Source organism: Girardinichthys multiradiatus, chromosome 3 (genome assembly GCF_021462225.1).
Source record: "Girardinichthys multiradiatus isolate DD_20200921_A chromosome 3, DD_fGirMul_XY1, whole genome shotgun sequence".
NCBI lineage: Eukaryota > Metazoa > Chordata > Actinopteri > Cyprinodontiformes > Goodeidae > Girardinichthys > Girardinichthys multiradiatus.
Genome location: NC_061796.1, coordinates 46,724,132 through 46,747,632, shown reverse-complemented (window position 1 = coordinate 46,747,632; position 23,501 = coordinate 46,724,132). Strand labels below are relative to the sequence as shown.

The 23,501-nt window shown below is 44.1% G+C and overlaps 1 protein-coding gene across 1 annotated transcript; it reads left to right on the top strand.

The window, feature by feature from the left end:
• The first annotated feature begins 19 nt into the window (after positions 1-19).
• On the top strand, positions 20-23,501 carry dhx16 (DEAH (Asp-Glu-Ala-His) box polypeptide 16). The gene is made up of 21 exons (XM_047360660.1): positions 20-247; positions 868-1,071; positions 2,404-2,642; positions 4,000-4,171; positions 4,252-4,308; positions 4,387-4,641; positions 4,721-4,954; positions 6,167-6,358; positions 6,778-6,888; positions 6,965-7,080; positions 9,604-9,814; positions 11,314-11,412; positions 12,208-12,360; positions 12,628-12,768; positions 13,278-13,440; positions 13,516-13,634; positions 15,009-15,076; positions 15,250-15,412; positions 17,686-17,847; positions 21,781-21,954; positions 22,971-23,501. Exons 2-21 carry the CDS (start codon positions 874-876, stop codon positions 23,097-23,099), a joined length of 3,156 nt encoding a protein of 1,051 aa, XP_047216616.1. The 5' UTR covers positions 20-247; positions 868-873; the 3' UTR covers positions 23,100-23,501.

Genomic DNA, 23,501 nt, shown 5'->3' with positions numbered 1-23,501 from the left:
TAGCAGATTTGATTCGTGTGCTTCCTGTTTCTCCTGTAACGTGCCATAAGCTAAGCTAACTAAACTGCATTTGTTGGGAGATTTGTTAGCTGAATAAAGGCTCAGATAAAATTTTCTCCATGGCTGCGGGTGGTTTTTCGTATTTTATAAGTGTTCAGACTCGGAACGCATAGGTGCAACACAAGAAAGCTTTTTATTGGGCTGTTTTTTTTCATCATAATAACGTCGTTGGAGTGTTTTAAAAGTGGTGAGTGAAGCTACTTATGTTGTCTTGGTTATTTTCAGTATAAAATAACAAACAGGAGAGGCTTAAATAAAACAAACTGGGTAAAACCTAAGCTTGTATTCGATCTGAGTAAAAGTGCTGAAAAACTGGACGATTTTAAATGGACGAAAGTTTCACAAATCCGAAACTGGTCCAGGATTGACAGTTAACTTTTTAACCCATGCTTCTGATAAGAACACATTAATAAGGAGCCGAGCTTTGCTGGCTGAAAAGTCAAGTTTCTTTAAGTTTTCATTAAAAGTTTTGTGTCTCCGGCTCAGAATCCTCCCCTTTCCAGGGTTCTTACGCTGCCTGGAAAGGTTTGGGATTCTGCCTGGAAAAATGTGTAGGAACTAGATTGTTAGTCGTCTATTCTTTTGTATTCTCTATTGCAAGTTGCAAATAAAACGATTTTTTTTGTTGTGTTTATTGATGACTTTCCTTATTTTCTGGCATGTCTGGTCTTATTCTGCTCAAGGTTTCTGATGTGGTTTCTGGACCTCCTGTCTCTATCTACTTCCTGACTGTTTGATGTGTTTAAAATTAAAACGATGAAACATTAACAAACCAAACTGTTTCTGCTCTGTGTGTTCCCCCTCCAGGCAACCATGGCCCAGCTGGAGCAGTGGGTGAACGACCGTCTGCATGACATTCTCGGGTTGAGCGACAGATACGTTTCCCAGTTCATGATCGGCATCGCTCGGAAAGCGTCGAGCCCGGAGGACTTTTTGAGCCGTCTTGAACAGACGGGAACGATCGACATCGACCAGAGTGTTTCTGCCTTCGCCAAAGAGCTGTTTGAAAAGGTATCCAGTTAGGGATTTCACATTTGAACTGATACGGTACTAATGCCTGGTACCTGGGAAATGGTATCGATACTCAACGGTACCAATTTGTGGTACTTTTGTGTGTGTTTGTGTTATTAAATGTTAATTTGTTTAATAATAAAATACAAATGTCTCAATTAAACATTTATTTCTCAACATCTAAACTTAAATGAATAAATCAAAACAACATCCAGCTATTTGTATTGTAACATCTCGGTTGTTTCAAACATTTCTTCTCCCATGTTTCTGGCTGCAGACGATGAGTCGCAAACAGATGGATACTAACGGTGCCGACTGCAGGAGTTGTTGCCGTAGATCTGAGGCTGAAAAAAATCTGGTGCTTAACCCGGTGCTTCCTCAGATTAGAAGTATTCCCGCCGCTGGCGTCACAAATATAGCAGCGAGCGTAATCTGCATCGCATTTTGAAAAGTGGAGTCGTACTTTCGAGCGCCTTCTATCAGCCATGCTTTGTTGACGGTACCAGCGGCTGCTGACGTCATCACGCTTTTGTGCGTGTTTATGTCCAGCATGGAAAATCGCCCACTCTTCCACTCCCTCAGTGTCACAATGATGTGTTTAGGTACCGAAACATGGTACCGTTTGATTTTAAGTGAATCGATACTCGGTAGTACCGGCGGAATTCGGTCGATACTTATGAAAGTACTGAATTCGGTACCTATCTCTAATATGGATGCATAATATATTGGCATAAACATCGGTATTGGTCTGATAAGTAAAACTGGGCTGATGTTATTACTTTCATCATGTTGACATTTCTGTGTGTTTCTGGACGGGGAGCGGTTTGGTCATGTGATAGTGATGCAGTGCAGGATTGTGGGCTGTTTAATAATCGTCATCTTTATTGGTCACTGCACATGTACATTACAACTAAATTTGTCCTCTGCATTTAACCCATCCCTTATAGGGAGCAGTGGGCTGCCATTGTGCGGCGCCCGGGGAGCATTCTGGGGCTAAAGGTCTTGTTCAGGGACCCAGAGTGGTAATCTGTGGGATACAAACCCGGCCCCTTGTGTCGCCTCCAGAACACAAACCTCCTGTTCTAACCACTAGGCCACCGCTCCCCATTTAACTGAAGCACGAAGCAATGTCAGCGGTGTGGTTGTTTTTTCACTGTGTCAAAAGGGATGGGAAATATAAATAATATATATAATATCGGTTATCGGCACAAATGTGCATATCAGTGCATCTCTAGTATCCAGCACCCTCAACTGTAATGGCTCTTCTGTTTGATTCAAGACACTTTGGCTGTCGATGAAAGTTAGATCACTAACATCTCTGTCATGTTGCAGATTCCTCGTCAGCAGGTTGTTGAGAAACCGTCCAAAGCGATCGAGCGAGAGGCCATAGAGATGGAGAGGAAGAATCGAACCTACACGCTACTGGAGGACAGCGACAGCGGCGAAGAGGCGGTGAGAGATAAACAGAGAGAGAAGAAGAAAAGCAAAGACAAGGAGAGAGGAAACAAGAGGAAGAACATTAGACAGAAGAAAGCCAGCGAGTCGTCGAGTGATGATGAAACCCCAAAGAGGTGATCTATTTATTTCTGCAGTGCAACAGAAGTTACAGAAAAAGCTGTAGTCTTATAAGAAATGCTCAAATAAAGATAAAAATGGTGAAACAAAGAGACATTTTTTTTTAAAGAATCAAATAAATAGTAGAGTTTTCAGAATGTCCAGATTGTAGGATTAACTGTGAATTTAAGGGAAAACATTCTGTGTGTTTTTATAATTTTCTCGGTTAAAGAAAAAGAGTAAAATTTGAAAAGAAAATATTGTTTAACTTTAATCTGTTCCTATAGCATCGTAATCAAACTGAATATTTAGAAAAATTCTCTTTATTCAGCAGGAAAATAATTTGTTTTAGGAAAGGGTTATTTTTATTAAAATAAAATTGTACAACCTCCAGTTCTCAACAGGACAGCACTTCTCTAACAAGGTTCTGTCTTAATGGTCCAGAGTTCTGGGTCCTCTCTTCAGCTCAGCCCACAGATTTCTTACAGGATGCAAGTCCAGGGTCTGAGATGGCCATGGAAGAAGGTTGATCTTTGGTTCTGGTGAACATGTGAAATCTGTGTTGGATTGGATCATTATCCTGCTGAAAGACCCAGTAATGGCCTACTTTCAGATTTTTTTTTCAGCTTCTTGGCAGAGCCCAACAGGTTTATATTTCAGAGAAGACCCACCTTCAGCATTTGTTCGAAAAGCTCAATCTGAGTCTCATTTGATCAACCCGATTTGAGTTAAAGTCCCAGTAGCTTAGCAAATAAATCCACAGTTTGTGATGGTAGGAAAAGAAGAAACGGTTTTGTCCCGTCATGCCTCCCAAACAAGCAGTTGGCACATAGATGGTGTCTAATTATTGTTATGGAGATTTGGTGGATGGAGCTTCCTCATCCACCCAACTATAGCGAGTTTAGGCAAGCAGCTATTTTCTCATAGTCAACATACATGTACCTTAAATGAGTGGAATGTTTGCTTGTTTTTCCCATTTTGCAGAGTAGCCAAGAGAAAATGGGTCTCTGTATAGCATCATATTTATATCTCAGGAAAACTGCGAGTCACAAAGTATTAATAAAGTTTTTCTAAGCACGGATCAACTTACAAACATAAAATATAAACGACTTTAAATATGTACAGGTTATATCTCTAAACAGCTGATATAGTTGAATCCTACCACTAGAGGGCAGACTCAAACATGGATGCTTCACACAAGGAGAATCCTTGAAAGCAGAAGGTTTCTGATGGATGGATGGATGAAGATATTTGAAATACTGCAGCTTGTTTGGAGCCTTCAACACAAAACAGAAACAGCTTTTACAGTTTTATTGTGCTGTGCTACATGCATTTTAACACCAGCAAACAGTGGGATTTTCTGTGTGATTTTAGGGGGAATTCTGAGGAACACAGATCTGTCAAGAAAGAAGAAGAGGAAGAGGAGTGGGAGAAGGAGGAGAGGGAGCGACTGCAGGACATCGAGGAGAGAGATGCTTTCGCTCAGAGAGTGAGGGAGAAAGACAAAGACAAGACACGGAACATTGCCGAGCGGACGGATAAAAAGGTGGGATAAAAATCTTTTTTAAAGACAGACCAGCGCCTCCAACAGGTGGAAACTTTATCTTCTGTTCATTTACTCTTCAGGCTTATGAAGAAGCTCAGAAACGACTGAAAATGGCTGAAGATGATCAGAGGAACATGGTTGGTTAAATCAAATCTTCAACTTTGGATTTTTTCCAGATTTTAGCTGAATTCTAAATTTTCTCTTTCTGCATTTAGTTGCCGGAACTGAGGAAGCGTTCCCGTATGGAATATTTAAAGAAAAGAGAGGCAGAGAAGCTGGAGGACCTGGAGGCGGAGATCATAGATGAGGAGTACCTTTTCTCCAAGGAGGAGCTGACAGAGAGGGAGAGAAAAGACCTGGAATACAAGCGCACCCTCAGGGATCTGGCTAAGGATTACAAAAGGGCCGGAGCCAAGGAGCAGGAAGAGAGGAAGAACAGGTACTACATGCCAGAAGAGAAGAGGAGCAAGGTAAGAACAGACCATTTATCTGACCCCGGTTGCAGAAATTAAACGTAGTGCAGTTAACCAACCTTCTTCCATCTGTCAGGAGGTGCCTCAGAGGGAGCTGGAGTTGGAGGAAACCCCCATGGAGCTGGGAGGAGAGCAGGGCCGCTGGGAGGAGGAGAGGCTGAAGACGGCCTCCCTCAGCTTCGGGGCCAAGAAGGAGCGAGAGCAGGGGATGAAGGAGGCGCAGGAGAAGTACCAGCTGGTCCTGGAGGAGGACGAGATGATTGACTTCGTCAGCACGGCTATCACCATGAAGGGAACTCGCTCAGAGAAGGTCAGAACCCTCTTCAACATTCGGGTTTCACATCGTTCGTCAGCCGTCAGGCGAGTTTCACGGAAGATGAAAGAAGTTTAATTATCCTTTAAGTTTCCAAGATCAGTAGGAACCTAGGAACAGAGAAACTGAGTAGAAGAATCACCAGAAAGTCCTAAATGTGAATATTAATGAACTGAAGAGGAAGGTGGCTCCCAGTTTGGAGAAGACAGGGCCACCATCACTCCTCTGCTGACTGTGAAGAAGGAGACATTTCTCAAAGCGTTTTCAGCGTCAGAACGCGAAAACGCTGTTCCACAGATTGGCCACCAGAGGGCAGACCAATACATAGGTAGTTGTGTCCAGCAGGACTGAGTTCTTGTAGGTCCAGTTTTAGTCCGAGTTGAAGGCCAAATTCAGTCATAACTTGAACATAAATTTAAGATGGCTTTTTTTTTTACTATAAAAATTAAAATACAGAAATATGAAGTTACTCTACCAATCAGAACAAACCTCTAAGATTAGGACATTAATAATGTTCATTTTTAATGTTCTGCGAACTTATCAGAATCAAGACAAAACATATTCATATCTGTAAATGAGCAGCCGAGCTCAGAGACTGGAACTGGGCCTCAGTGTCCGGCGCTGGACAGTCGCAGTGTTCTGTATGATCCAGACCAGCTGCAGAAGGACTTCATTCATAATCATGTTTTTGTGTCAAATGATTCAGAAGAGGTGGAGTCACTTCATGCTTTTTATTTCAGTAGGAACATTTCACCAGTCTCAATTATTCCATTTATTATTTGACCTTTATAAAGTTGTAGCACTTATTATGTCTTATCTCTTAACCATTAAATATGAAAAGAAGAAGAAGAAATGTAGATTATGTTGGCTTGAACATTTACTTCTTCGCTTATTTGCTGTGTTGTTACAGCTATTTTACTCACGTTATTCGCTGCCTGGATGCTAGAAACCTGCAGGTTCACGTGTTTGTTATTGAGGTTTCGGATTATTTTTCTGTACGACTTTTAAAATGGGTGAAAAATCATCCAAAGTCCAATCAGGATGTGTTGATTTAGATCACTTTAAAGGATAAAAACGAAGCCTGACTGCGCGGCGGCCAAATATATGAAAGCTTTTGGACAAATTAGGGCGGATGGAAGACTTTTGCCCAGAGCTTTATATACTAATCACGAATATCTTGAAACATTGGGCAAATTTGTTTGTGTTCAGGACGAAGAGGAGCCAGCGCTTTCCCAGGCTGAGATCAAGAAACGCTCCATGCAGGAGGTCCGTCGCAGCCTCCCCATCTTCCCCTACAGAGAAGACCTGCTGGCCGCCATCCAGGAGCACCAGATCCTGGTCATCGAGGGGGAGACAGGCTCAGGAAAAACCACCCAGATCCCACAGTACCTCCTGGAACACGTGAGTACGGACTCCCATCATCAAATGTTTCATTAAAACAACAGTAAAGAGCATAATGTCAAATTCCTTAATATGCTTTAATCAGACATGGCGTTCTCTTCGGATCAGTCATGCACAACATGGTTATGATATGTATGAATTTTAGCCATTATGTAAGCAAATATATACATTTTGCCACCATTATCACGTTTTACTTTAGTGTTGGGATATTCTTTCCATTCAAAAAATAAATAGATTTTCTGGGAGTTCATATCTGCTGCAGAAGAAAGAATCTTAGTAGGACCGCAGGTGAACTCAGTTCAACTGTGGAAAGTGGTTGTTTTTGGGTTTTCCTCTCTTCATACAAATAAATGAAGAAAGAACAACTTTCCAGAATCTACCAGGTCGGACGCTTCCTTTAACTGGCTCACGTCTTTCAGGGCTACACTAAAGGAGGGATGAAGATCGGCTGCACGCAGCCTCGCAGGGTGGCGGCCATGTCTGTGGCAGCTCGAGTGGCCGAGGAGATGAGCGTGAAGCTCGGGAACGAGGTCAGCTCGGTTCAATAAACCCAATAAGTCCATTCCTGTGCTTTTCAGTAACATTTTATTTCCTGCCGTCGGCCAGGTGGGGTACAGCATTCGTTTTGAGGACTGCACGTCCGAACGGACCGTGCTGAAGTACATGACGGACGGGATGCTGCTGAGAGAGTTTCTGACAGAACCCGACCTGGCCAGCTACAGGTACACTGAGTAGCCATCACATTTATGTTGACTTTCATTTTTTACAGCGAGCAGTAAATGCATGTTTAGAAAGTCGTTACTGAAAAAGCAGATTAAAAATAGGCAGAAAACCTTGACAAGGATGAATATTCTCTTCCTTCTTATTGTGATGCAATAATCAGTATGAAGGCACCAACTACGCCAGACAAGACGCTTCCAACAGATTTTTCTGTATGTTCCTTTGTAGCTCCTGGTGGGGGCGCCAAGTGTCTGTAAAATGTGACCTTAATGCAGTGATCCTCAATCATTTTCTCTCATGTTCCCCCTCCCCTCTAAATTAAGAACCTGATGATATGTTTTTTTTTATCCGTTAGCCACTGTAGGAGTAGCTGGTACCGGCGTTCTGCATAAATTCACTTGATCGTTTTAACAGATTAATAAGATAAGCCGATATAACATCTGGAACAGCTTTAAACCGTTTCCAGGTTCTGTTTTAACTGTTTGTAGCAGTAATACACTTTGTGATTCACATAGCAAAGAAAAAAGTGCAAATGAATCACTAGGAAGTGCATTTTTGTAGAACTTCTGCAATAACATTCAAAGCATTTTTAAGCATTGCAAACATTAGACCATTTCTCCATGAACTCTTTCCCTTTCGCAAAGTTTGAAAGGTTTTGGTACAAACTTTTGCACCAATTATATTTTAGCTTATGAAAAAAGTGCATAATGTTTGCATTTCTCTAAACCAGAGCTGTTTAACTGTGGTCCTCATGACCTAAAGGAGGTCCTGCATGTTTTTAATGTTTCCCTGCCTCCACCCACCTGACTTCCATAAATGGCTGATTTTACTGCACTTGATGGCTGCTAAGGAGGTGATGCTGCGCTCACAAAATGGCCGCCCTGTTGGCGATACTCATCAAGTTTTTGATTAAAGAAGTCCAATGACTTACTGGTATAACTGGGGTGTAAAGTCCCTTCAGAAAGGTCTGGATCTTCCCCACCGTCCCCTTTCAGGAGGAGCACCTTTGTTTGGTTTCAGGCTGCCAAAGTTTTTAGACGCAAAACACAAACGAGTCTTTCCTCATTTCCGACCGTGTTAACGGTGAATCCAAGGACAAGGTGGGCTTCGTCATATTTCCTGATTTTATGTTTACCGCTGACACTTGTTCACCGTGTCGAAAGGGTAGAGAAATATAGATATTATCGGTTATCGGCCTCAACGGCAACATTAATGTCAGATATCGGCATCGGCTCACGTTTCCGTATCGGTGCATCCCTAAAATTTTGTACGGATAATGTACAAAATGCACCATCCTTGCCCATCTGTACCTGTAGCCACAGAAACCTCGAGTAACTGGTCCAAAGTACAGTGATACTGGGAGATTAGGCTGATTGGAAAGCATCAGGTTAGGATTGGCCCCCGGGCCCCTCTCTTTGAAGGTGCTCCTCCTGAAAGGGGACGGTGGGGAAGATCCAGACCTTTCTGAAGGGACTTAAGTTTTGTTCTGGTCCAGGAATGCTTTGGGGTTCTCCAGGAGCAGTTGGAGAGTGTTGCTGGGAGGAGTGGTGCTTGGATTCCCTCCTGGATCTTTTCACTCTGGATGGATGGGTTGATGGACGGCCCGATAACCAGAACAAAGCAAGCAAATGCCTCGTTTTCCAGTTAGCTCTCACCAGTTTATCCCATTTAAACCATTTCTACCTCTTGTTAGTAGCAACATTAGTCTGTTTTCATTGTTTTTCTGTGTTTGTTGACTGATGGATAAAGATGTGACTCTGTCCTAAAAAGCAGTCGATACATTCAAATAAACACATTCGGTACTCTGGACAAATTATAGTAAGAAAGATAAATGACAGACATGTTGATGGGGACTAAGGGTCTCATGTTGCCTTTATAGAAAAACAACCTTATTAAATCTTCCTACTTTTCCCGCCTGTTTTTACTTTGAAGAATCGGCTTTTTTGGCCAAGATTTTTGCACAATCAAGGAATTAGACTTTGGTTTCACGTTCGCAGATAAAGTGAAATAAAATAAGGGAAATAAAATAAGGGAAAAGTATGTACCTGAATGTGGACAGAGCAGCTGGGGGAGGAAACTGCCTCTGTAGCGCCACCTGAAGGTAGAAGCCTAAACAGTTTGTGTGCAGGGTGTGTGGGATCTGCAGAGATGTTAGCTGCCCTTCTCCTGACCCTTGACCTGTATAAGTTCTGGATGGAGGGAAGGTCAGCCATGATGATTCTCTCTGCAGACCTGATTGGTTGTTGTAGTCTGGACCTGTCCTGTTTGGTGGATGATCCAAACCCCACTGAGATGGATGAAGACAGGACAGACTGGATGATGGGAGAGGAGAAGATGACCTCCGCTGCTGGACCTTCTTCTGAACAGTGTCGATGTGAGAGGACCAGCTCATGGTTCTGGTTTTCATTCCAGTTCAGTGTGAGATTTGGACTTTGTTGAGGAATCTTTTAGTATTTTCTGCCAGTGACCGGGTTTCTCTCATCTAGTTGTCCCGTTCCTGACACTCAGCGTTTCTCTGTCTGCAGCGTGATCATCATAGATGAAGCCCACGAGCGAACGCTCCACACGGACATCCTGTTTGGTCTCATCAAAGACATCGCTAGGTTCCGACCCGACCTGAAGGTTCTGGTGGCAAGCGCCACGTTGGACACGGAGCGTTTTTCCAGCTTCTTCGATGACGCTCCTGTTTTCAGGATTCCCGGCAGGAGGTTCCCCGTGGACATTTTCTACACTAAAGTAAGTGTCCTGTGGTGTTTTCAGACGTTGATGTTTTATTCAGAGAATCTTTTATGGAGAATGTTTCCCTCCTGCTTGGTGGAAAACAGACGGTTCTACATTTCACCGTCATAGCCAGGCTAGCTGAGGTTTCAGAACAATTAGTGCTCCTAAATTATCTTAAACTGTTGAATTATTAAGTAATCCACCACCTGCTGCCTTGATTTGGTTCCACGTGTTACTAAAAAGGTCCTCAGGTGTCAGGTAAAATCTTCTCCTCACTCAGGTCATGTCCACAGGCCCCAAAAGCTGCAGCGATCAAACTGCTTTCAAAGAAGCTTCATTGGCTAATCATTCCAGGCCCCATATCTAACCTAACATTTTGGGCAAAACTCATTGAAAAGGAAGTTTTTCCACAAATTTATTCCTTTTCAACAAAAACAATCTCTTTCCAGTCAGGGTTTAAAAGGAACACATCTAGAACTTTCAGTAGCTTTACTGGATGTTCCTGCTGCTTTCGACCCAATAATGTACCGATTGATAGATGTAGGAAGGGGTTCTGGTGCTGTGCTAAACTGGTTCAGATCTTACTGGACTTATTGGTATGTCCTCATCAAGCTTTCCTTGGCCTTCTGCCCTGATATTAACATCTTACATTATCCAGGAAAGTTTACTACCTCCCTGACAAAGTCTGTTCCCACTGAGGATGCGAAGAGGTCAGTCTGAGCGTACAGAACCTTCAAGAACTTCTCCCCTTCTGCATGGAATCAGCTCCAGAATGAGCTGAGCTTAAATAATCAAATGTTTTCATTGATGAATGATTTGACTACACTGTTGAACATGTAATTGGGCTCTCACTGATGTTTAATCGTTGTATACATTTTATGTCTGATGTCTTTTAGTGCTGTTTTTGACCTATTTAGATTTTAAACCTAAATCAGTATTTCCTGGTCAAATAAAGTAATAATAATAATAATTATACAGTTGAAAGATTGGGACCAATGCCTGATGCCTACAGACCTATCTTTCTACTCCACTATGAACATCAAACATCATGTAAATAAAGTTAAATAATCTCTGTTCAAAACATTTTACTTATAATTATATTTTTTACATTTCTTTTACTCTTTCGTTTTCTAATCTGATATTTATAATCTTTATGTCTCTTTAAGTGAACAAAAATCAGATGTGGGGTTCCTCAAGGCTGTGCTCTTGGGACACTTTTAGTTACTGTGAACATGTTCCCTTGAGCTCAGGTTATGGAGTGATATAACATCCCTTACTATATTAATGCTGATGACACAACTTCATTTCTGTCACCACATGTCTTAGCGAGTTGTTTGAAGTTCTTTCTCTTTATGAAATTCAAAGGTTTTACTGTTATTCTACTCTTGGTCTTTTCTGTGGTTCCTCTATTAAAGTTCTGTGAAGTACTCTTAGTGTAAATGCTGCTGTAGAAGTAACCTTGCTGTGTGAAAACGGATCTTCATGTCATCGTGTTTGTGTGTTGTGCTCTGAAGGCGCCGGAGGCAGATTACTTGGATGCATGTGTGGTATCAGTGCTGCAGATCCACGTCACCCAGCCTCCTGGAGATATTCTGGTCTTCCTGACCGGACAGGTACTGTTTTCATCAGACGTGTTTGATATTAAGCAGCAAACTGGTCCAGATCAATAGTTCTCCTGAGATTACGTTAAACACAGATGGACTCTGTTTTTTTTAATGTAGCGGTATCAGAGTTGCACTCAACCAAAACGTCTTATTTGAAGTTGGTCTGTCACGTAAATCACGATCAAACACACTAAAGTGTGTGGCTGCAGAGTGAACGAGATCAAAGGGTGGGAATACTTTTTACCTTAAAAGATTACAGTGAAGTTGGGATCATGGAGCAAAAAAGGAAAATATTTACAATTTGTCCATTTTATGTTCCAGGTTTACTGTTTGTGGATTTGTTTTAGTTACAAGACCAGTAAATGTTTTAAATACAAGTGTCTGCAAGTTGGTTGGCAGTTAGAAGCATTAAACAGCAGGTGGCGCTGTTCTGTGCTGTCATCATGAAACTGAACAGTGGAAACATGAGCTGCCAGAACTGTTAACAGTGTGAAAAACATGACCCGCTTTATTTTTACAAAGCATCTTTTGTTTTTATGTTCTTATTGGGTTTGGATCGCAGCGTTTCTTTATTTTTTCTGTGTCCATAAGGAAAACAAAAAGCCCTCTGGAGGAGTTGATTAGGAATTTAGGCCTGTTTCATCGTGTCTGGAAAGGATTTTCCCCATTGTTAACCTGACTAAAAGCCTGAAAACTGCGTTTTTCTTGATTGCTGCTCGGTTTTTATTTCTTTAAGCTGACCGCCCGCCTCAGTGAAGCAGCATTGAGACTCGGCTGGAATAATCAACTCTGGGTGTTTTGCAGGAGGAGATCGAAGCCTGCTGCGAGATGCTGCAGGAGAGATGCAGGCGTCTCGGGTCAAAGATTGCTGAGCTGGTCGTCCTCCCCATCTACGCAAACCTGCCGTCTGACATGCAGGCGAAGATCTTCAGCCCGACTCCTCCTGGAGCCCGCAAGGTGAACCCGAGTTCTTGGAAGCACCGATTGTTTCCTTACACTCAGAAGGTCACTGAGGGTATAATGTTTCATCTTGGCTGATGGAGAACAGTGGATGAACTATAATGAGAAAAAAAATCCGATCAGGAATAGTTACAAGAGCCTTTTACGTTTTACATGAAATAACCCTCATCAGATTTGTTTCTCTGAACTGAGACGAATGCGTTTTCAGCTCATCTTTTATAAAATCAGACTGTAACCTCTCTTGTCTCGTCTCATCACTCCAAGGTGGTGGTGGCCACCAACATCGCAGAAACCTCTCTGACCATAGACGGCATCATCTACGTCATCGACCCCGGCTTCTGCAAGCAGAAGAGCTACAACGCCCGCACAGGCATGGAGTCGCTCATTGTCACGCCCTGCTCACGGGTAGATTATCTGTTTTTTTCTTAATGTTTAACCAGCTTGATGGTTTTCTGTCTGAGGGGAGGTTTTATCTGGGAAAGCTGTAAATAGAATAGTTTTCTCTTTATTTTGAAGCTGCTCTGTGGGAGATCAGGGAGATTCAAAGACTCTCTCCTGAAGTTGCTGTTAAACAAATGATGAACATTAGTTGGACTCCAGTGTAGCTCCTGTCCCCAAATATAAAATAGGTCCCTTCTGCTTCCCTGTTATTGCTGGTGGACCTGATTAATGTAAAACAGAAACTGCTCAATAAGACAAGAACCACGGAGTCTCCACTGGCCCACCCTCCCTCTTCTTACAGTCTTGGCTAAATTCATAGTAAACTTTTGTATTTTTAGAGTTACAGCAGATATTTGCTTACACTGCATGAAACAACAGTGTCTTTTTCTCTGATGAAACTGTTTCTGTTTGGGGCGGTCAGGGTTAACAGGATGACTTCGAGTTTTTGCTCATTATCTGTCTGCTGCTGTCAGGCTTCAGCCAATCAGAGAGCAGGACGAGCAGGCAGAGTGGCTGCTGGGAAATGTTTCCGCCTCTACACGGCTTGGGCTTTTAAACACGAGATGGAGGAAACAACGATCCCCGAGATTCAGAGGACCAACCTGGGAAACGTGGTCCTGCTGTTGAAGAGTTTAGGTGAGGACAGGATGATGTTTGAGCTCACGCTGTCCATGTTTGTCTGCTGCAAATGAGACTTATTTCTCCATGCAGGAATCAACGATCTCATTCACTTTGACTTCATGGACCCGCCTCCCCATGAGACTCTGGTGTTGGCTCTGGAGCAGCTCTATGCTTTGGGAGCACTGAACCATCTCGGAGAGCTCACAAAGGTTCAGTCTTTAACGTTTTTATGACAGTTTAAAGGATCCATGCTGAATCTGGAGCTCTGCTTTGCTTTTTGGAGCAAACAAATGAAACTTTCAGTTCAGCAATCATTGATCCTGCTTTTGTTGCTTTGTATTTTGTATTTCACCTGAAAGCAGCCAGAAGTTATTCTAGTGTTTTAAAAAACAGTTTTAATCAATTGTTCCTCGGGCTTTCTGGAGGTCTTATAAAGATTTTCGGAAGACTTTGGGACAGTTTGAACCTCTTTATGTTCGGGGTGGGTCAATCTGAAAGTGATCCCTCACCGGTACCATGGTATTTCGAGTAAAAGGTAAAACATACGTGTAGAACACGATCGCATGGATCTGAATTAAACCCAAAAACCAACAGTAGGAACAGTGACTACTGCCAAAAGTGGGTAAGGGTTAAAGAGAAAATTGTATTGGTCTTCTTTCAGCCAGCTGTCTGGCAGTGTGCAGTGAACGGTTGGGGGTTGTATGACTATCCTCTATAAAACAGTAAAAACCCCTGCAGTCTATCGTAGGAATACTATGATGGATCATTTTGGCTCTTTTGAAACTAGAACTTTGATGAAGGTAACCAGGTCATGACTTTTCATGATGCAGCCACGCATGAAACGATTAGGCCACCATCATGCTACAGCCATTGTTCCATTATGTATGTGGAGGTTTCTGGATCTCCACCATCAGTTCCAGAAACACTTCAACACCTTCAGACTTAATGAGGTCATCACCTTGGTCTGAAGAATATGCCTCTAACACATCTGGCACTGATTTATGGTCCTCAAGCTATCCCCCAAACTCGAATAGCTAAGGAGGTGCAGATCTATCGGGGTCAGGTCGTATCTTCTTCTGCAGCATGAGGAGGTGAGGTTTTCTGTGCAGAATCTCAACCAGATCCACCCTTCTTTCACCTGGTTCCAGCAAGCCTGACCATGATGAGAACAGTAGTTTGTTGCTTTGCATCCTGAGGGTGTTGCTGTGTTCACTGGTGGAAACTAGAGCAGCAGGGTGTGATGCATGTTGCAGCTGCATCGAAAGCAGTCCCACACTGCCTACACTGGAGTGGTGCCATCCCTGTGTGGGTGTGGGGTTACTGTAGCCGCGGGTCCTGCTTCAAATTTTTCCACGAGCAAGCCAAGGCATCATAAATATGATCCACAGCAGAAGACCCAGGAGTCACGTGTTGTTCCTTACTGGATCGTCTGAGAACAGATAACTTGTTCTAGCGTTGCTGAGTCACTGACTTCCTTAAACGACAGACGATTCACTTTTTACGACCCGGGCAGGTTGTGTTAATGACTGAACCCTGAGGGTGTTTTATCTAAATTGAAGCTAATTGTTTTTGTTTGGGTCCAGCTGGGTCGAAGGATGGCCGAGTTACCGGTGGATCCAATGCTGAGCAAAATGATCCTGGCGTCTGAACAGTGAGTGTCAGAAGCTTTCATTATTTGTTGATGCTAAAGAAGAATGAAATCAGACACAGATGATTTTTTCCTTAGCTTGGCATCTCTGCCTGCCTCCACCGGTTCCGATAGAAGGAAGTTGGGCCTGTTGTTGGTACCTCCTTCTAACTTGTTGTATTTTCTTTAATTTCCAGGTACAAGTGTTCAGAGGAAGTGTTATCGATCGCCGCCATGCTGTCGGTGAACAACTCCATTTTCTACCGGCCCAAAGACAAGGTGGTGCATGCCGACAATGCCAGGATGAACTTTGTGGTGCCGGGTGGAGACCACCTGGTGCTGCTCAACGTCTACACACAGGTAAGGAGACAGTGAGGTGACAATCCATAAAAAGCGAGCTGCATTTATCCTTCTAACGTGGAAATCATGTCCCTCAGACCTGTTTTGGCAGCTGTGGATCCGAGGCCTCTAACCCATTCTGCTCTATTGACTAGTATCTAGCGCGGGCCGTAGAATCTGAGCGGGCCATGTTCTGGGCTGCCTATATTCATGCAGCCAATCTACGCGGTGGGCTGAAAGGAGCTGAAGAAATATTGTCCAAGGTTTGGTTGCTGTGAGTGACTTTAGAAAACCTGGCGGGTATGATGGTGGGAGACATTTGGTGAAGGCTGTGCAGCAGAACCTTTGGTCAGCCTCAGCCTCAGGCCCTGTCCCAACACCCACACTACACCCTACGCCCCTCTATGAAGTGTTTACTTTGTATACGTGCATGTAGGGGTCGAAGTGCGCAGGTTACAACCTGCAAAATTGGAGAATTGGGACAATAGAGGTGACGTCATCGACTTGTACCTCTGCAACGTAACTGCAACATCAAAAAGGGCGGGAACCAGCGCTGCTTTCAGTTTTGCTGCTAAAAAAAACTATTTAAAACTGCAACAAGTAATTGTTTTGAGGAGAAGAAAGTGCAGGAAGTGACGTAGGTTTATACACCAGACTCTCGCTGCACCAGTGTTTGTTTAAAAGGTAACTTCAGTGTTATGACCTACTGACTGCCCAGACTCACTCTGAACCCACTGGTTTCTTACAATGTTGAGTCTGGAAAACCAGTAAAAAATATATTTGTCGGCTCGCTGTCTAAAGTTTATGCAGTTCTTATTATTCTGATTTGATGGCTGGTTATGTTGACGGTTGTGATTGGTTTTTGCTCAGAACGGCATGTGCAGCAGTGAATTGTGGGTAATATACTTCGGCGAAGTCCGCTTCGATGCGGGCTTCGCTGAAGGGCGGATGTGGGGCACAAAGGGGGCGGGGCTAAGGACCACTCTGGAGAATTGGGAAACACTACGGACTCGAACCATCAACTGGAACCCGCAAGGGACATAAGGGTGGAAGTGCGAGTATTGGGACTGGGCCTCAGAGGGATTCTGGCCAACAGCCGTGCCCTTTAAGCAACTCAACAACACTATTTACTGTGGGAGTGGACTGTCTGTTGAGTAAAGCAGTAGAACCTCTGTTTTTGAAGCAGAGGTTGAAGAACCTGGTGGATTAGCCAAGTCCTCATTAAGGACTTGGGTGTGATTGACCCCATTGCTGGGCATGGTAGACCCCGTTGCCGGGTGTGGTTGACCCCGTTGCCAGGTATGGTTGACCCTGTTGCCAGGTATGATTGACCCCGTTGCCGGGTGTGTTATTTACCCCGTTGCTGGGTGTGGTTGACCCCGTTGCTGGGTGTGGTTGACCCCGTTGCCGGGTGTGGTTGACCCCGTTGCCAGGTATGGTTGACCCCGTTGCCAGGTATGGTTGACCCTGTTGCCAGGTATGATTGACCCCGTTGCCGGGTGTGTTATTTACCCCGTTGCTGGGTGTGGTTGACCCCGTTGCCGGGTGTGGTTGACCCCGTTGCCAGGTATGGTTGACCCTGTTGCCAGGTATGGTTGACCCCGTTGCCGGGTGTGTTTGACCCCGTTGCCGGGTGTGTTTGACCCTGTTGCCGGGTATGGTCGACCCTGTTGCCGGGTATGGTTGACCCTGTTGCTGGGTGTGTTATTTACCCCATTGCTGGGTGTTGTTGACCCTGTTGCCGGGTGTGTTTGACCCCGTTGCCGGGTGTGTTTGACCCCGTTGCCGGGTGTGTTTGACCCTGTTGCCGGGTATGGTCGACCCTGTTGCCGGGTATGGTTGACCCTGTTGCTGGGTGTGTTATTTACCCCATTGCTGGGTGTTGTTGACCCTGTTGCCGGGTGTGGTTGACTCCGTTGCCGGGTGTGGTTGACCTTGTTGCCGGGTGTGGTTCGTACGTTTTATGGAGACTCTGGAGAGATCTTACAAGCTCTTCTGTTGACAGTCGAACTGTCCAGTAAGGTTCAGAAAACATTCTCAGTCTCATGCAGCCACTGGTGGTCGTGAAATGATTAAACTGAGCCCATATTGTGGTTACTGACCATCCAACCTGCTCGTCTTTTCACGGCGGTACCATTCAGTTGTAGAAACTCCACGTATTTGGTACATAAAATTGTAGACTTATAGAAATAGTAGGTTTCGATTTCACATAAAGGTAGACTTCTATGTGCTCACTGCTGGTTTTCTCAGTCGTCTTTGTTTCCAACTGCAGTCACGATGTGCTTCCTCCACAGTGGGTGGAGAGTGATTACTCCACGCAGTGGTGCTACGAGAACTTCATCCAGTTCCGCTCCATGAGGCGAGCCCGGGATGTCAGGGACCAGCTGGAGGGTCTGATGGACCGCATCGAGGTGGAGGTGGTCAGCTGCGATGGGGACAGTATCCCCATTCGTAAGGTTAGTCCAACCAGTTTGGATCCTGGTAAACTTTTAAAACCTTTTCTTTTCTCTGAACCAGAGCTACACTATAAAATGTCCTGCTTCAACAGGAAGTCTGAGTTTTCAACTGATTTTCAAAACCTGAGAGACCTCACACGATGATATAAAATCATAGATATAACAGGTCCGGTCCTAGAGTGTGTGATGTCCAGCCACACAGCGAACACAACACACCACACACAGATTTCACTCACAAACGTTCAGATTTCTGATGGAAACTCTCACAAAACCTCTCGAGATCCAACGTGAGTTCAGAGTAATTCCCTTCCATGTTTCTGTCACCCCTCTGTCTGATTGGCTACACGTCTTCAGCAGGCCTTGGTGCTCGTTTTTCCTCGGGGATCACCCAGAACGCTAGGATGTCGGGCCAGGACAATCCAACATGTTGAATATCCTCGATTTACAGTCCCATGGTCCTTCAGCGCAGACCAGATCACTCTTAACACAGCAGGAATATCTCATAAGATTATCTTAAGTACTCGGCCCCCTTGAACTTTTCAACCTCTTGCCACATTTCAGGCTTCAAACATAAAGATATAAAATTCAACTTTTTTGTGAAGAATCAACAACAAGTGGGACACAATCATGAAGTAGAATGAAATTTATTGGATGTGTCAAACTTTATTAACAAATAAACTGAAAAGTGGGGCGTCCAATATTATTCAGCCCCTTTACTTTCAGTGCAGCAAACTGAATTCATTGAGTTCAATGAGGATCTCTGAATGATCCAATGTTGGCCTAAATGACTGATGATGATAAATAGAATCCACCTGTGTATAATCAAGTCTCCGTATAAATGCACCTGCTCTGTGATAGTCTCAGGGTTCTGTTCAAAGCACAGAGAGCATCATGAAGACCAAGGAACACACCAGGCAGGTCCAAGATACCGTTGTGGAGAAGTTTAAAGCCGGATTTGGATACAAAAAGATTTCCCAAGCTTTAAACATCTGAAGGAGCACTGTGCAAGCAATCATATTGAAATGGAAGGAGTATCAGACCACTGCAAATCTACCAAGACCCGGCCGTCCCTCTAAACTTTCATCTCGAACAAGGAGAAGACTGATCAGAGATGCAGCCAAGAGGCCCATGATCACTCTGGATGAACTGCAGAGATCTACAGCTGAGGTGGGAGAGTCTGTCCATAGGACAACAATCAGTCGTTCACTGCACAAATCTGACCTTTATGGAAGAGTGACAAGAAGAAAGCCATTTCTCAAAGATATCTATAAAAAGTCTCGTTTAAAGTTTGTCACAAACCACCTGGGAGACACACCAAACATGTGGAAGAAGGTGCTCTGGTCAGATGAAACCAAAATCAAACTGTTTGGCCACAATGGAAAACGATATGTTTGGTGTAAAAGCAACACAGTTCATCACCCTGAACACACCATCCCCACTGTCAAACATGGTGGTGGCAGCATCATGGTTTGGACCTGCTTTTCGTCAGCAGGGACAGAGAAGATGGTCAAAATTGATGGGAAGATGGATGGGGCCAAATACAGGACCATTCTGGAAGAAAACCTGTTGGGAGTCTGCAAGAGACCTGAGACTGGGACGGAGATTTATCTTCCAACAAGACAATGATCCAAAACATAAAGCCAAATCTATAATGAAATGGTTCAATGGAACTGGAATACCAGTTCAAGGGGGCCGAATACTTTCGCAAGCCACTGTATTTGGTCGGTGTCTCTTTGCAGGTTTCAGAGAAGCTACACACATTCTGTAGCTTCTGAATTATTTGGTCAGGTTCTTCATATTGTTAGGGTTTCTGACCCGGACCTGGTTTTTATGCAGAGTTCATTCATTTTCACAGGGGTTGACCTTTGAGACTGGTCCATTTGTGTTTGAGATCATTGTCAGAACATCCAACTATGTCCAAGTTTCAAACATCTAGCTGCTGATTTCTGGTGAAGTTGAAAAATTTGAGAAAACCTTCATTGTTTTATTTATTTTGTGCAATAAACCCAGCAGTGGACCAGACCCACATCATGGGTCTTGACAGTTGGCACTGTGTTCTTAGCCTTGGTTCCCATAAACAGGTTTTATCCAGAAGATGCGTTTTGTCCACATGTGCAGTTGCAGATTTGGGTCCAGATTGAAGGTGTTGATTCTGGAGCGGGTTGCTTCTTCTGGGTCGTCATCTTCTCAGTCCACGATGATGGTTCACTAGGTGTTCCGGCAGCTTCCAGTTCATGGCAGGCCTGAGCCTTGGTGGTTCCTGGGTTCTTCCTGAACCAGTTTTCGTTTCTCTGAGGAGGGCAGTTTGGACCTTCATCAAACCTTGTTAGATTGGTGACACATCTGAATGACTGGTACCTACGAAGAGTCGTTTGAACTGATGGTGTTGGATTCAGAAGGACATTAAAAATGGCTCCAGAAGACTTTCCCAACTTGTTCAAGTCTACAGTTTCCTGTCTTGGATCTTCACTGAGCTTCGTTGGTCAGTGTGATGAGTGACGTCAAGAAGAAAGACTACCAGCTGCGCTCGGTAAAGATCATGAAGCAGAAGATGGTAATTTGTTGGTTTCCTGCTTGTTTAGAAATAAACTCCATGTTAAACCTTCACAGCTGTTTTCTTGGAAGCTCTTCAGGCTGTAATGTGGGACAGGAGGTGTGAGGAGGGTCTTTAAGAAGCAAATCTGCGACTGGCAGAAAACATCAGTGAGTCTTGTTGGGTCAAAAAGGGAATCCGTTTTTCTTAGTATCAACAGCCTCAGGTATAATTTGTGTTTCCATAAAACAAGTCCAGAAGTAAAAGAATTAGTTGTTTTCTCCAAAGCCGAACAGAGAACGCCTTGTGCTCGACTGAGGCGGAGCAGAGGTGTGGTAACAGCAACAGATCCTGAAAGATGACACCGTCCGGGTCCGACTGCTGACAGCCTCTGCTCCACGAGGTTCTGGTTTGATTCCAGAAGGGCAGCCGTTCTGATCAAAGAGTCGCTGAGATGTTCCTCACACCTCGGGGAACATTCAGAGACAACTAATGCAAAGAGCAGAAGGGAACTCAGACACACTTTCCATTCTTCATATTCTAGTCCTATTAGTTTCACTCTATGAGGAAACTGTGGCTGCTTGGAAGGACTTATTAATATTATTTAGTTTTACTGTCCTGGCAGCAGTATGGTGGGTCTGGTTGCCAGGGAGTGTCAGGCCTGAGTTTCAAAAGGAGAAAATTTGAATGTTCCTCTGTTGCATGATTGAGTTTATGAAAAGAACAGCAGATAAAGTAAAAGTAAACCAAGAAGAGTCGATGGACTGTGTCTCGCTCCTTCCTGGGAGGTGACTTTGAACAGGACTCCGCTTCCGTATGACAAAAGCAGCTTTTTATTTTATACGTTTGCATATTTTTGCATCGCATAGTGACTCAGAAATAAGCACTGAAATAACGGCTGTAAAAATGATCGGTTTACCAGCAGGGACTGGTTTTTGGAAACAGGACTTTATCTGATGCTTTCTAAAACCTTTAATGGCGGCTGTATTTACAGTTGAATCAAAGTTCAGGTTAAGCTGTTGCTCCATTCTGCTAAGTCATGTGAAGAAGGAGGAAAGAAGTTAGCTTCCTGGCATCTGCTCAATAAATTGATTTGTTTGTGGTCTAAAAATGATTTCAAAATTTGCATTCTCACCGGAGCTCTGTGTCTGAAGGTAAATAGTTTGGATTATTTGTTTTGTACTGAGGACTAAACTGGATGGACCAGTTATGAACACGTTGACTCGGATGCCTGTGTAGAGCAGCATAAGCACATATTGACCCCTTAACGTTCCCTCTCATAATAAATGACACCGTTTTCTTTGCCTTCTACTTCTTGCTGGTTAAGGGGCTCAGTTATTGTGCCGTTTAATTTCAGCTTGGCACAGAGATGAATCTGAACCCGTCTGCTCTTCCTCCAGGCGGTGACGGCCGGATATTTCTACCACACGGCTCGGCTCAGTAAAGGCGGCTACAAGACGGTGAAGCACCAGCAGACTGTGTACGTCCACCCCAACAGCTCCCTGTTCGAGGAGCAGCCCCGCTGGCTCATCTACCACGAGCTCGTCTTCACCACCAAGGAGTTCATGAGACAGGTGTGCTGCCTCACGTAGCTGAGCTGTTTGTCCCTCCACCTGGCTGCGAGCAGCTCTGACTAATCAAGTCTAATGTTTGAAATGTAAACAACACACCTTAAAGTCAGCGCAGCGGGAAATCTTTGACAGGAAGGGCCCAGCAGGGATTAGAACTGCGAACAAAACTGTAAAAATAGGTTTTGTTCTTGGATTCCCCTGTAATCTGTTTAAATGGCCTCGCTCATCTGTTCTCTGGGTTTTCTGAACGTCTTTGGTTGCTATTTAACTCTGTTTTACTCCACATTCACAGGAATCCTTTCTAACTGTGACCTTTGAATCATTCAGACATAAAAACACTCCTAGACACAAGAGATGATGTTCTGTTGACACATAACAGTTTAGAGAAGGACCAATTTAAAATCGAACCTTTGAGCTGCTTGTTGCCTGCAGCTTATCTTGAATCTGAGGTCATTGTCACCCTCCATTAGGTGAACAGGTCACAAAAGGTCATTGCTATAGAAGCTGGCTGTTTAGAGAGTGCTGCAGCCAAGCATTTTAATGGAAAATTATGTGGAAGAAAAAAGGTTTGCAAGAACCAAGCATGAGTGGATTGTGAAACAAACTCTTTTGAAGAGTTTGGCAGAAAGGGTGGACAGCTGCAGAAAACAATTGTTTCCCGTTAAATAGCACATTTCTGCATGACCTTCAGCTTTGAGCCCTCCAGGTTCTGACCCTGTTAAATACTTTTTGATTTGATCTACTGTAAGGGTCACAGTGTCATCTCCACTTGTACCGTTTATACATCAGAACAAGGGTATTTGTTCCTGCTCTCACCCAGTCGTTCTTTCAGTTTACTATTCAGACTGTGGTCATGTGTAATAACTGGACCTAAAGTGTGTGGAAAGCAGCCCAAGATAAACTTTAAAAGACCTTCAGAACGCCAGAGGACCTACTGAGCCTGACCACTTTAGGACCTTATAAGAAGTTTCGGTCTGAGAGAAATGAGGCTGATCTTCACACTTCTTGTCTGTGAACAGGTGATTGAGATCGACAGCGGCTGGCTGCTGGAGGTGGCGCCTCACTACTACAAGAGCAAAGAGCTGGAGGACAGCAGCAGCAAGAAGATGCCCCGCAAGCAGGGCAAGACAAGGGAGGAACTGGGCTGAGGCCCAGCGAGCGACGCTCACGGGACCGAAGCCAACAAGAAAGCGTGTAAAAAGGCACGCAGTCGGAGCACTGTGGGGCCATCTGGTTTCTTTCAGCCATAAAACCCTGCAGAGGTTATCACGGAGAGTTTCAAGGAATTATCAGGCCACTCGCTTATCGGCAGGTTTAATCATAAACCAGCCCGGGTCAAAACAAGGAAACGGTCCGGACTCACAGAATGGGCAATGAACTGTTGGTGCATTTTCCTGTTGCCTCTGAACACCCCTCAGACTCAGAAAAAGACCTTGAACCGTCAAAGAACTTTATCAAGCCGTGTTTTTGTAAAGCAGCTCTCTGAGAAGCGAAATATTTAGGTTGCAGTCTGTGTTTATCTGTGGCAATAAAGTTTTATGATCACCTGT